Source organism: Danio rerio, chromosome 7 (genome assembly GCF_049306965.1).
Source record: "Danio rerio strain Tuebingen ecotype United States chromosome 7, GRCz12tu, whole genome shotgun sequence".
Lineage (NCBI taxonomy): Eukaryota > Metazoa > Chordata > Actinopteri > Cypriniformes > Danionidae > Danio > Danio rerio.
In genome coordinates, this window is record NC_133182.1 from 31117104 (window position 1) to 31131911 (window position 14808).

At 37.0% G+C, this 14808-nt stretch overlaps 1 protein-coding gene across 50 annotated transcripts in view; it reads left to right on the forward strand.

Annotated features, from left to right (window-relative positions):
- The window catches only part of tjp1a (tight junction protein 1a), a 196473-nt gene that overhangs the window by 137839 nt on the left and 43826 nt on the right, over positions 1 to 14808 (forward strand). For all 50 annotated transcript variants that reach the window (XM_005168933.6, XM_073908586.1, XM_073908588.1 and 47 more), the window contains 7 exons: positions 163 to 219; positions 3828 to 3952; positions 6869 to 6971; positions 8386 to 8689; positions 9192 to 9295; positions 11665 to 11830; positions 11993 to 12128. In XM_005168933.6, coding sequence (XP_005168990.2) covers positions 163 to 219; positions 3828 to 3952; positions 6869 to 6971; positions 8386 to 8689; positions 9192 to 9295; positions 11665 to 11830; positions 11993 to 12128 — 995 coding nt within the window. The remainder of the gene's footprint in view (positions 1 to 162; positions 220 to 3827; positions 3953 to 6868; positions 6972 to 8385; positions 8690 to 9191; positions 9296 to 11664; positions 11831 to 11992; positions 12129 to 14808) is intronic.

The window sequence follows — 14808 nt, forward strand, 5'->3', positions numbered from 1 at the left end:
AGGTTTGGTAAATATGCTTAAGTCTTGCAGCGCATGGAGGTCAAAGTAAAATCACCTCACACCATAAACAAAGAGGAGAAATACCTGCTGATACAAACTCATTCTCTGTGCTCTGACTGTTGTCCTAACAGACTGCTTTTTCTCTGTTTCTCTCTCTCCTAGAGTACAACAATGGAGGAAACTGTCATATGGGAACAGCATACGGTGACTCTTCACAGGGTGAGTGTTGAACATTGCTTCTTTTTCCTGTTCTCAATTGTTGCTTCTTTAATCTTTTTTATTTCACACTTCATAATCTGATGAGGGCTAGTTTTATTTTTGTTTTCTTTCTTTTCTTTAGTCAGTTGTCAGCCAGTATTAGCAATTATTTATTTAATTGTGTTTATTATATATTAAATATTTATTTTATTCTTCATTATCAAACAAAATGCATTTTAGTTTTGTTATATTTGAAGGTTGCATGTTTTACACGTTTCCAATATAAAAAAGTCTTTTGTGTCTCCAGAATGTGTCGGTCAAGTTTAAGCTCAAAATACCCATCATACCTTTTTAAATCCGGGACATTTGAGCTGTTTGGACTGCTGTTTTTGTTACCTGTGCCTTTAATGCACATGAGCTGGTTCTCTCCGCCCACTATTCCCACGTGTGTGTTGCCTTCATGTAGATAAACAGCACAGTGACAGACAGGAATGAAGCAGATCTCCCTTGCTTCCCTTACGTAAAAACTTTACCAACTATTAGTTGATATATTTGTTGTGGAGTTAATTCAAGCCTTTTTGTAACGATGAGTCACACAGTGACATTATGAAGTTCACACACATGCACGCTCGCAAACACACACACACGCTTTTTTACACGGCAAATGTGTCAGGATACACGTTAATATACACTGCTTTGTGGACATCTGTTATTGTATTAAATAAACCGAATTTGTGATCCACTGTAGTGATTGTACTGACACTGTGCGGCTGTGATGATGAATTACGTAGCTATTTGACTGTATTTATTAGAAAAATGCACTGATTTAAAAACGTTTGAAACTTGTAAACTTATTCTTGAGGTGCAGATGATCACAGAGAGCTGAGACCTTTTATTCCCAGTTGCTTTGCGCACATCTTGTCTTGTGGATATGATTATACGCGTTACTATAGAGACATTTTAATAGGCGTCTGTCAGTCAATTCGGTGGGCGGCGAAACCGCACTCCTACTTCACATTTTGGTTGGCCTCAGATTGGGAGGGATTTGGATCCTATTTTATTGTCGGGACATTTAAAAAAAGAGACTAAAGCCGCCTTTCCACTGCACATGACATTTGGACATGACTGTCGGAATACGCCCCCTTGTGGCAGCCGTACGGTATTTTTAGTGTTGTCGTGCACCACGGGGGAGAAGCTGATTCTCAAGGTGTCCAAAATAAAGGAGGGCAAAAGCAAGAGCCTTTATTCTCTGTGCCTTTACATAGTTTAATGGATAAATGAATACTAGAAACTCATAGACCGCTAAAATATTGGAGGGAATGTGGAGACAACTTTAAAAAATATATTTGTATTACTTTCTTACCTACATTTGTGAACAGAAAAGTTTTTTTTTAATATAGGCTTTTTATAATACAAAAAATAACCAAATAAACTCCTATTTTTTTATCTCTTGCGCACGGATCTGCTTGGACAACACTGGAATACATCATATCCAGTCGACAGGTCGCATACGGTCTAGTCACAGGAGTTCAAATATTTCAATGGATCCGTAGCTCAATTCGGATCCAAATTTTCCACATACGGAGATGATCGGAACTCAATGCTGCTCCCGGACTGCTCTCCATTGGAAATGAATGACTTCCGGTCTGTCCCTTGTCATTTGTCGTGTGCAGTGGAAAGGAGGCTTTATTGTCTTTATGACTATTGACACACTCTACCTACACACCGTTCTGTACTAACAGTTTACAGAAGTTGATTTTCATCATAGGTGCTGTTTCATCTAATTTGGTTAGCAAATCTTAAAAAGTCTATGTGTGTATGCATGTATGTGTGACCAGTTGGCCTTTCTGTGTGGACTTTGCATGTTCTCCCACGTTTGTTTCCTCCAAGTGCTCTGGTTTTCCCCCAGTCCAAAGACATGAATTGGATGAACTAAATTGGCCATAATGTATGAGTGAGTGTATGTGTGAATGTGAGTGTATGGGTGCTTATTGGGACTGGGATGCGGCTGGAAGGGCATCCGCTGTATGAAATCTATGCTGGAATAGTTGGCGTTCATTCCACTGTGGCAACCCATGATGAATAAGGGTCTAAGCCGAAGAAAATTAATGAAATTGGCCACAATGTGTGAATGTGAGAGTGTGTGTGTTTCCCAACATAGTGGGTTTAACTCTCAGGGCTGAGTTGTGGCAGGAATGGCATCCATTGTGCTAAATGTATGCCAAAGTATTTATTCCGCTGTGGTAACCCCTGATTTGTAGGGTCTTAGCCTAGGGAAAGTGATCAAGGGTTACCAACCATTATTTTTCAATTTACATTGCTTAGACTTTACAGTAGAATCTGTTAATTTAAAAGAATAACAAGATATATATTTTTAAAAACAAATTAATGTTGTGAAAGTCGTCATTTTTATTTAATTTTTTATTTTTTGCCTGGTTTGGTGACGCGTACTTGTATTTTGTGCATTTAACTCATTCAAGTGCATGCATACACACACACACGCAGCAGTGAACACACACCTGGAGCAGTGGGTAGTACCTAATGTTAATTTAGGCCATTAACCAGTTACCAGCCATAACATCAAAATAGTAATCTGCTTATTGGTTTTGAACAGGACTTTTTTTGTTGTATTGATGCATACTTGCTTTTATTTTTATTTTTGTCCCTCTTTCCTCTCTCTTCTCTTTTGGGATGGCTAGTTACAGGATGTGTGGTCATTGAGTACACAATAGTCAATCCCCCAGATGGCAGGAAGCAGAGTGTGAGAGGACAAAATGCCTGCTCTGCTCCACTTCCTGTTCCTTTTCCTCTTCCTGCATGTTCCTAGGCTCAAAACGCATCTAAACCAAAGTCCGAGAAAGACTGAGAGATTACGCAAGCGCCATTTAGGCACAGTATTTTTTTAAGCCCCTCCTGTAAGAGTCCACTTCTTGGATCAGTTTCATAACATGATGTCTGTATTAAACTTGAGCTCAGGCAGTCCCTTTGTGTCCTGTTGTTATTATTATTATTATTTTTTTATGTACTGACAGCCTAGACAAGATAACAGGTGTAGGGGCATTAAGCCTTTTACCAGAGACTTTATTATAGGTGCAATCTCTTCAGCTGTGTCAGTCGGCTCCTGGATAGCAGTATTACATGGCCAGTATTACTGGTCTGTTACCAACCACTAAACAAACAAGACTGAGTTCTTTCCCCTTCACCTGCTCAGACTCGTGATATGATTTATAGCTGTTTGTGTTCAGAGGAAGAGCTGGACACTCACAGTCCAGATGGTTTGGATGGCAGAGAGAGGTAGAACAGGCCTGTGTGTGTGTGTGTGTCAGGACGCTCCGTGTCATCAGGAAAGTCTCTGAACACAGCTCAACCCTCCGGCCATCTGTCTGGAATCTGTCTGTCATTCTTTTTCACTCTCTTCTGTCTTTCTTTGAGATTGCTTCAGTGCAAAAAACCTCTGAGCTTCAGACACCTGGGGGATTAAAAAGCTGCCAGGCATTACACACACACAAATACGCACACTCACACATGCAGAGTAACCTACATATTTTTTCCCCATTCCTCTCCCATGTAATGTATGTTGTTCCCAGAGCTCACTCTTTATTTTGTTTCTATGTTTGTGTGTGTTACAGGCACCGGGTTTTGGGTTTGGAATCGCCATCTCAGGGGGCCGCGACAACCCTCATTTTCAGAGTGGAGAGACCTCCATAGTGATCTCAGATGTACTCAAAGGGGGACCAGCAGAGGGACTTCTACAGTAAGATATTAAATATCTAAACCAGATATTTAAAATAGATTACATAAACGGTTAAATCAAAATCAGAGAGTTATATAAATTATACATTAGTATTTTGTCATTTGTATTTGTGTATTTTACTTATGCACTACTATCGTATCCATTTAAAGTTTATTTTATTTTTATTAGGAATATATTTTTCTTATTTATTTCAGTATATTAGTTTGTACACAAATATACAATATGCTTTTCCAGAAACCTTATTGGGTACACTTTGCTCATACTAGGTTAAACTAGGTTTTGCCTCAAAGGGGCCCTATTATTCCCCTATTTACAAGATGTAAAATAAGTCTCTGATGTCCCTAGAGTGTGTATGTGAAGTTTTAGCTCAAACTACACCACAAATAATGTTTTAGAACTCTTTAAAACTCCTTCTTTTAGGCCTTAATCCAAATTGTATCATTTCGGTGACTGTCGCTTTAAATTCAAATGAGATTGTGCTTCTTTTAAAAGAGGGCGGAGCATAGTGTCAGCTTAGTGGAGCAAAAGATGGAGAATCCGGCAGGGTTCAACTCTAAGGATTTTTCAACTGAAAAAGTTAATAGCTATTTCTTGGCCATATGTTTAAATTAATGTTGAAAATAATGTCTGCAAATCTAATTTGTTAATAATTTTAAAATACATGTTAAACGATCAAAATTCATAGTTTGGAAAATGTGCAGGTGATTTATTGCAGTTCTAAATTATTTAACAAAAAGTGGCTGACTTGGCAAACTGATGCCTAACTGTGCGAAACATCATTTTTTTCGTTCGTGTTGTATCCATGTAAATCTCTGCTTCCAAGATGTTGGAAACAGATGTTTTGCTTTAGCCTCAACTTTGTTTCTGCCTCTTCGCTGTACTAGGGATGTAGTAGCTGTGGCTTTCAGCTACTACGCGTTTCGCTGCTGGAATCAGATTCCATAAATCATCAGATGTGCTCCAACATTAGGCACATTCAAATCAAAACTGAAACACATCTGTTTAGCTGTGCCTTTACTGGATGAGCAGTGTGCTACGTCCAGCAGATTGCACCATTATGTATTTTTTTTCTTTTTCATTCTTTTATAACCAGTTTTAACACATTTTAATATGTTTTTAATAATAATATATATTTTTTATACTTGTCTTTTTTATTCTTGTTTATGTAAAGCACTTTGAATTGCCACTGTGTATGAAATGTGCTATATAAATAAACTTGGCTTGCCCTGCCTTGTTACCAGGTTACGGAATAAAATAACGTGCTCACAACATACAATCACATAAGAGGAACCAAAAAGCAATATGGTGTTTGACATTACAGAGAAGATAGCATTTAAAGCCTTAAAAGCACAAACTGTTTCTTGATTCTAAGATTGTATTTGGATGCAATTGACAAATAGTCGCAGGTAAGTTTAACTTTAGTGATGAGGCAGCACTGCTCCAATCAGGCCAGTAACGATCCTGTGTACTTTGCTAAGGATTTCACACACTGGCCCTGGCCATCGGGCAGTCCTTATTGTTGAGCCCTATGTCAGTTAAAGTGTTTCTACAGGCTGTATTTATCACGTGTAAAAATAGAATGAATTAATTTTTATCTTTTTTTATGCTGGCTATATTCACACACTGTTGCCACACAACTGTTTAAACGCCTTATAAACATGTTTTTTGCCTTTTAAGAACTGGCTTAATTCTTAGTCACATACAGTAGATTCAACAAAGTGCTAGAAACATTCATTTGATAAATTGACAAGAGAACATCACATAGTTTCTGCAGATTTGTCAGCAGCACGTCCACGATATAAATCTCTCATTCCGCCACATCCAGAAGGTGCTTTATTGGATGAGATTGCACTGGTGAGCTTGAGATTGGAGTATTGGACTGGGAACTGTGGGGGCCATTTAAGTATAATGAACTCCATGTCAGAAAATGGTTTATAAGGTGATTTGAGCTTTGAGATGTGGTACGTAATCTTGCTGGAAGGAGCCTTGTGAAGATGAATGCACTGTGCTCATGAAGTAATTGACATGGCTAGCGACACGCAGATGCTCTGTTGGTACTAATATGCCCAAAGTGTGCACATCACACCATTGCATCACTACCACCAGCCTAAACCATTGATACATTGTAGGATGTATCATACTTTCATGCTGTTACTTAAAATTCTGAACCAGACATCCTAATGCCAAAGTAGAAGTCAAGACCAAGCAGCCGTTTCTAATTTTCTATCATCCTATTTTGTTGAGCCTGTTTGAATTTAAGCTTCTATTTTCTTTTGTTGGTTGACATGAGTGACAGTGAGGTGTGTTTTTCTGCTGCTGTAGCTCATCTGCCTTAATGTTGTGCATTTAGAGATTCTCTTTGGTACCTTGGTTGTACTGTATTTAGAACAGCCTATCTGAGACCAATCGCGCCATGTTCAGAGTTTCATAAATTACCTTTCTTCTTCAATCTGATGCTTTATTTGAACTTTATCAGATAGTCTTGAACATATATAATACATTGAAGCATGTAAATACATTGAGTTGCTGCCATGTGATTGGCAAATTAAGTAATTAAGTTAACAAGTAGTTGAACTTGTGTACCTAATAAAGTGGCCCATGAGAGCAAATGTGAGCAATGAGAGCAATAGAATGTTATTTTTCATTTTTGTAATTTTTAATATATAATATAATATAATATAATATAATATAATATAATATAATATAATATAATATAATATAATATAATATAATATAATACAGCACTGTAATATTTGTGATTTCAGGGTTGAGCAGCAGAAATAACAATTGTTTAAATATAATATGATCTTATAATATTATGTTATAATATATTATATAATATTTTTATGATAAATTGAGAATGTATTTAAGATTTAAATTTTTTTTATTAATATAAATGTATATTTTTGTCTGCAGAGAGAACGATAGAGTGGTGATGGTGAATGGCGTCTCTATGGACAACGTGGAGCATGCCTACGCTGTTCAGCAGCTGAGGAAAAGTGGAAAGAATGCCAAAATTGTAAGTTAACAGCATCACATCATCCCTCGTACATTGCATCAGTCTAGCACAACCTTGAGTCTTATCTGGACGTCAGAAGAGGGCGGTGGGCTGTGATGGAGGATGGAAGAAAAAGATGGAGGCAGGATGTGTAGGTGATCAGTCATGACTTGAGCTTAACATTAAGCAGTGAGGAATGCTGGGAGTCAAACAGCAGTGCTCTGAGGATTTTTCTTCTGTGCATACAGGAGCTGTTAGTCAGTGTCTAGACACTTTATATTTTATTTCTCTGTCCTCTCTAGTCATGTGTAACCTTTAGGGCTAAATAATATATAAAGAGTGGTTTCTGTGATGCAAATGGCATGGCTTTAGACATAAGCTGGTATTTAATGATATAATATTTTAGGGAATATTGTTATAATGGGCAATGCAGAATATAGTTAATTATCCCGTCTCTGAAATGTATATTGTTTTAAAATCTAATGGAGGAAATGCACAACACTGCATGTATATGTAACTTACCATACAGGAATATATTTGACTAGTGGATAGTCAAATATGACTACTTGGGTAATTTTATGTTCATCTTTTCAGCATTTGTTTTGTAATTAAATAAAATACCATAAAAAAAGATTCAGTAGTTATTGTGCCATGAAAATATGATGGCTACTATGGATATTTATAAATGCATTCACATCTAATGATATTGAAATCATTGAAAGACTAATACTGTAAATAAAGTTGCATAATGTGTTTTTTTTCTGTATTTAAATTAATGAAATGTTTTTATTATATTTATATATTCCAGAAATATTTGTAATTACAATCTAATTAATTTATAACTTCATGTAGTAAATAAGTGTTTTTTACCACAAAAATGCTGAGATTGATCTGTGAGAATCACGTATTCCATATGGCTGTGTAATAACGATATATGACTGATGACTAGACCCACATGAAATCTGAGCACGCAGAAATCTGCAGATTTCCAGCCCATCATTTAGTCTTAATTTGCTTGTGTAAATGTGTGCAAATTTAAGTTTATTTCGCTTTTAAATTAAATTCAGTAATTTTATTGACTAATATGAAAATGTTCATATGATTTATTTACAATACTATTCCTAAATATTTTTTTTCTGTCTTTTAGATGAGATATTGTATGAGAGACTTGCTTTGTTTACCAAATAAGTGGGTCTAAATGGATTTGCATTGTAAACATTAAATAATAAAAAAAATATATATTTTTTTATTTTATATAGTAAGTTTTTAGTTATGATACTCATTACGAAATCCACAGATATTTTACTAAACTCTGTGCATAAATAGTAAAAAAATGTCCGCAGATTCCGTCTGTCCCTACTGATGACTAGCTATTGCTCTTGCTAATGTTAAAAATGTTTCACTCAATCTTATTAATGTTTGATTCTTCATTCAGACTATCCGCAGGAAGCGGAAGGTGCAGATTCCTGTAAGTCGAGGGGGAGAAAGAGAAACTATGTCGGAGCGCGAAGAGGAAGATGACACAGAGGAGGATGATTATGAGGGTCCAGCTCCTCGTGCTGGGGGAGCGAGTGGAGGCACAGCAAGGAGAAATGAGCACAGCGGCAGCACCGGCCGGCGGGACCACAGTAATTCCAGAGAGAGGAGCGTTTCCCCACGCTCAGACAGACGATCAGTTGCGTCCAACAACCCACAGCGACCTTCCAAAGTCACACTCGTCAAGTCCCGCAAAAATGAAGGTGGGCGGACCTAAAAACCAGTAGACAAATAACTTATGTGCTATAATTGATGGCTTCACCAGAAGACTCAGTAGAAATATATACAAGCATGCATACACACACTGTAAAACATTCTGGGTTCCACACAATCAATTTGTGTTGGGACATCATGAAGGAATTCATTTAACTTATTAGTTTTTACTCATTTAAGTGGATTGAATATAAAGTAATCAAATTGTCCTTCCAAAAAACTCAAGAATTGTGTTGTTTGAGATCAGTTTCAGTAAGTAATTTGTACAAACGGCAAATGTCATTTTTTGAGTGCAGGTGTAATTCAGGCTGTTGTACATTAGCTAAAAGCTTGGTGATTAGTCTACTGGCACAAATACCCACAGGGCACTTTCAACAATAACAGTGCTGAATCAGTTATTCAGTAGTCCAATTTTTCAGTCAATCATGACCTGAAATGGATACTGCCTATTATTGCTCATTCGTGTGTTTATTTATTTGTTGTTGTGTGCAGAATATGGTCTGCGTCTGGCCAGCCACATCTTTGTTAAGGACATTTCTCCTGAGAGTCTTGCAGCGCGTGATGGAAACATACAAGAGGGAGACGTTGTCCTGAAGGTATGATGAGTGATGTCTGGGTGAAAACTGATTACTGTATACTGTAGATGTGGAGTGAGACATGCTTGGAAAAGCATTACAGATTGTTTTGTGATCTCTCTTTTTTTTTTTTTTTTTGGTCTCCTATTAGTATATTTGTCTAAATGCTATTGACATACAGTATGCTTAAACTGCAAAAATTTTAGCTTTGCTTGCATGCTGTGAACATGCAGAGTAGTCGACAGGCCTCTTTTTTTTTTTTAGGCTAAATGACAAATTTGACAGTGGCTTGTTGACCATTGATTATTTGTCTGTTTGCAGAGATGATGACAGATACCTGTGGTATCCAAGCAAGGTTATTTTAGTCACATCTTTTTGAAGATTTTTATAAAGGTTTTATTTCACCTTTAGGTACATTAACTTTAATCACAGTCAAAATTAATTAATTTTAAATGTATGTTCCCCTCATTCTTAATGGATAATTATAAGTTAATTTCTTCTTTTAGGAATATTAATGAATGAGTAGGCTGACACTTGTAGTGCCTGATGAAAAGCTCCTACACTTACCAGGTTATTAGTAGTTTAATGGGAGGAAATTACTTGATGTTTCCTTGTGGGTTTATGAGCCATCATCAGCTAAATGAGCCTAGTGCTTACTGAGTGGAACAGAGTATATCCCAGTGAGCACTGGAGTGAAACTTCAGGGCAAAGGACACACCGCCTGCAGCACTGTTTAGTTGCAAGGCTCTATGTAAATGTAAAACCAGGCACATCATTTTTAAATGTTTTTACTGGGTTCATTTAAAAGTTTGGGGTCTGTAGTTAATTTTATTTCTTGGAAGAAATACATACTTTGTCAAGAAATCATTAAGCTGATTAAAAGTGTCTGTAAAGACATCCCTAGTTTTGTATTATAAGCAAATGCTGTTCACTGTTTTTATCAAATTTGGCTTTGTCATTATGTGAAAAACTTTTTAAAAAGTATTTATATAAAAAAACAGTTGTTTAAAATTTAAATTATTTATATTTTTTGAAATATAAAATCACTGAACTACTGTGTTTAATGTACTCATATTTTAGTGAGCAGAAGCTTCTTTTAAAATCATTTAAAATCTTTTTTTATTAAAATCGACCTGAGATGAATGGTTTTAAATGTGTACTAAATTATTTTTGACCCAAGAAATGTTGTGTCTGGGTCATCTACTTGTTTAAACTGAGAACACTGTCAATTCAATCATGTATTGTGAACCTATACTGGTCTCACGGTTCGGTTCGGTTACGATTATCATGCCTTCGATTCGGTTCAATTCGATGTTTCGGTGCATCATGGTGCATTGACGATGCTTTCCATATACAGTGTTATATTTTAGGGGGGAGGCTATAACAAGCTGTCTGTATAAACACACAGACACACAGTACCACACTGTCTCTCATTCAAACACATACACAAACATAGACAGCACCAAAGAAACAAACACACATACACGCACATACACACATAAGCCCTCGCAACAGGGAGAGCTCGCGCTGAGCGGAGCAGAAAAACAGAAAGAAAAAAAAAACGAAAAAATAAGCACTTTTCCGACGGTCCCTTACTGAGAGCTCCTCTCAGCGCGAGCTCTCCCGGCTAAACACATATTGCGAGGGCTTAAACGGAGCAGTGGTCGTAATATCGAGCGAAAAAAAAGAAAGACAGCTGTGAAACATAACCAGCTTTGTCTTTTTGTAGGAAACATACTTTAGATCTTTTTAGGGTAAGAGTTGAGGTATTGCCATCTATAACTGAATGTTTGTCGGGAATATCGGAAACAAAACCCGCTGAACCACGCTCATTTCTGGCGCCCCCATGGATATACAGCACCCTTAGCATTTGCCTATGGTGCCTATGCCACGGACCGGCCCTGAGTTGGCTGAGTGTTATAAATACTCATGCTCACCTCCCTCGCGACAGAGCGCATAGGAGATAAATGACATCAGTACATAATTACTGGTTATGATTATTACTGAACCGATACAGAATTGTCTGCGTCTGCATTGGGGTGCACCGAAGAAACAATTAATTTTGACACCCCTAATGTATACCCACTGTTATTTCCTGTCACACATTCAAGCTCATCTTTTAAAAAATTGTCCCAGAACTCAGTACTTAAAGAATAATCATCTGATTTCAGTGTTAAAGTGAAGAATCATGATTTTTCAGTAGTATTCCTCTACAATGGGACTGTATCTAAGTGCAGTTTGTTTAGTTTGGCATCTTTTGTTTGCTTTCATTTGCTTTTTGGACTGCATGAGATCATACTTAACAAGCAGGTATAAAATAACAGGCCTGCGCATCCATGAAGTATTTTAAAAACAGCCTTCTGTCTCTCCTTCCTTTCCTGTCTATACAGATCAATGGCACGGTGACTGAGAATCTGTCCTTGATAGATGCAAAGAAGCTTATAGAGCGATCGAAAGGCAAGTTGAAAATGGTGGTGCAGAGAGATGAACGAGCGACACTCCTTAACATTCCAGATATGGATGATAGCATTCCCTCAGCCAATTCAGACAGAGATGGTGAGAAGATCCTAGTTTAACATTAGCACTTTATAGATTTATGGTCTTTGTTTGGCATTTTGGTGATTACTTGGCTTTTTTTGCTATGCTTTTTTCTCCCTCAAATTTTTCTAACAGCAATCCAAGTTGGCGTAAGTGAAAAATTGTGATTTCTTTCAACAGACATTTCAGAAATCCATTCACTGGCATCAGATCATTCCCATGAGCGCACCCGTCGCAGCCGATCCCGTTCCCCTGACAAGCGCTCCGAGCCCTCCGACATCTCTGGTCACTCTCCACAACAGATGAGCAACGGCAGGTAAGAGACATCACAAATGCAGACTTTAAACAAACACAAACCCCTGAAATTGCACACATGCTTTCATTTTCTTATAACAATTTTTCTATTAGAGCATTTATATTGACACTAATTTTAACCTGACTTTTACATTTTAGGGTTCAATATGGTCCTCTGTTATATGTATGCAGATCACATCTCAGCTAGTAGCAGGTTCAGATGTCAGCTAGAGCTTTAGGGAGGCTTTATCGATCTGGTTAATGACAGAAAAGCGTCAGAATTGATTGCTGGTGCTGAGAGGTTTCAGGGTTTCCTTCTTGCTCACCCCTGAGCCTGTGTCAGATGTCATTAATAATCATATGAATCAGAATAATCAGTGAAGCAGATACAGAAGAACCGATTTGGACACTTACAGACATACAGTTGCTTTTTTGTTACATATTTTAAGGTTTTTGTGCAGTCAGAGAAGAGTGTAAGTGCTGACCCTAACTCAGTTTGACACTATAGTAGAGCTCAGCTAATGTAGATGTCTTAGCTAGCCTATTAAACGTGTACTGGCACTGTGGACGTGTTCACTGAGAAGTGTTGATGGTAAGAGGTCAGATGGTTTCTTTCAGTGTTGTTTTTGTTTGTTAGTAAAAGGGAGACCGTTAAGTAGGGCTGCATGATATATATAAAAAATATCATTATCACAATAATAATCCAATATACGGATCACAAAGATCTGTAATAAATTACAAATATTTTCTTCACTGGTTATCTAAATTTATGTTAATGTGTCAAAATTTGACAAATATTGGGCAGCACAATAATTAAGGTATGATAACCTGTATGTTTGGTTATTTGTTTTCTAATGCTGCTAACAATTCATTTAGGAATATTAAGATTTTTTTATTTGCCCACTTTATTTTAATTTACCATCATTACAAAGGCAAATAGTTTTAATAGTCTAAAACAAAAACATTTACACAAAATATCTGATCCCTTTGTAATAAACATAAGTGTTAAAAAGACTCTTAAACTTGATTAGTTAAATGTTACAAAGTGTGTGCAATAGTAAAGCATACACAGAACAATCAAAGTAAACTTTAAGGTGTGAATAATAATGTTACAGTCAACCTCAAACTCTGTAAACAAAACAAATTATGATAACCAAATCTGACCTTTCAAGTACAGGAACTAACCATCATTATTCAGGTACATACTGCAACATTACAAACTGTGAAGTTGGATGACTATATTACCCCCTATGCTAAAATACTTTTCAGATGGGGGGGCTTGTGGCCGTGATGCACAAGAAAAAAAACCAAAAAGCCACTCTGGCGACATCCTTACATCCTTTTTTATTTACTCATAGTAAATAAAAACTTACTCAACTCTTCACTGCTGCTCGCCACTGCACTTCTTTTTATGTGTGTTGTTATTCTGAACTGAAGTGACAATGATGCAACCGAAAAGTGTGAGCGCTTGATTTCCTTGACCATTATTTAATGCGCTTTGCGCTCGTGCTCCCCTGACATCTTTCTGTAACTAGGCGACTATCAATCGTTTTCTCAGTGGATGACAAACGGACAAAGCGCTGCAGCTCCGATGCAAAATTTATGAAGAAAAGTAAAAAGCACTACAGTGTTTGATTGCGCTGTGTTTGTCTGAGGTAATTAGCCTGCCGTTATTACTGAAATGTGTATATTCCATACAAAGTGCGAAGCAGATTGGTTAGTTCTACTTACATGAATCGTGGTGCTCTTGAGGCATTCCAATAAGTTTAAATATTTTTCAACTAGGTTTACCTGGAAAAGGTGTGCGCGTCGCTTCTTATTTGCTTGCACAAGTCAATTGTTCTAATGAAGTGCTTAGCATTGTGCGTTACAAATTAAAAATTGAGTTTTGATAACCAAATGCCTTCATGAAACATGATTCTTACTCAATATACTAATGATTTAGGCATAATAGAAAAATCTATCATTTTGACCTATACAATGTTTTTTTGACTATTTGTGAAAAATATACCAAGGATACATAAGATTGCTTTTGTAGTACAAGGTTGCATTTTAATTTGTTTGATGAGTGCAGTAACTGTGAGGGCAGTAATCCTTGACCTGTCAGCATCTACATATGTTGCACACACCATTTTTACTTATTAGTCAATAGCTATAAAACAGGATGAGTAAGTTTCAGTACAGTAGTTTCATTAATTAAAAATATTATCTGAATTATACACTCTATCCCTTAATCACTTCAGTATTTGGTGGGACACTGTGGTTATGTTTTGTAAGTGTTGGATGGGTGCCAGAGAAATCATTAGGGAGGACAAGAAAAGAATGTAAAACAGATGGATGTCAGAAAGAAAGCTGTGCTTCCAATAGGTTGTAAGTGTGTAAAGAGACGTGGTTGCAAGAGATAACAATGCCACAACGTGGCTGGTTTATTTTTACCCAGGAGACATGCCATCCTTCTTACCATTAAAGCAGCTGCTCACTCCATCCCACATCTCTGAACTGCTGCGGGCTGTATTTAAATGAAATTTCACACCTCACGTCCCCAAACATCCTCCACCTGTCTGTCTAGAGCAGCTTCACACTTAATATCTGAACTCCGATTACACCTCATTATCAGCTCTCTCACCTCTACAAGACACTGATGCTTTTTAAGTCCTAGAATTGTCACAGCTGTAGCCATTTCTAGTGTATGTGTGTGTTGC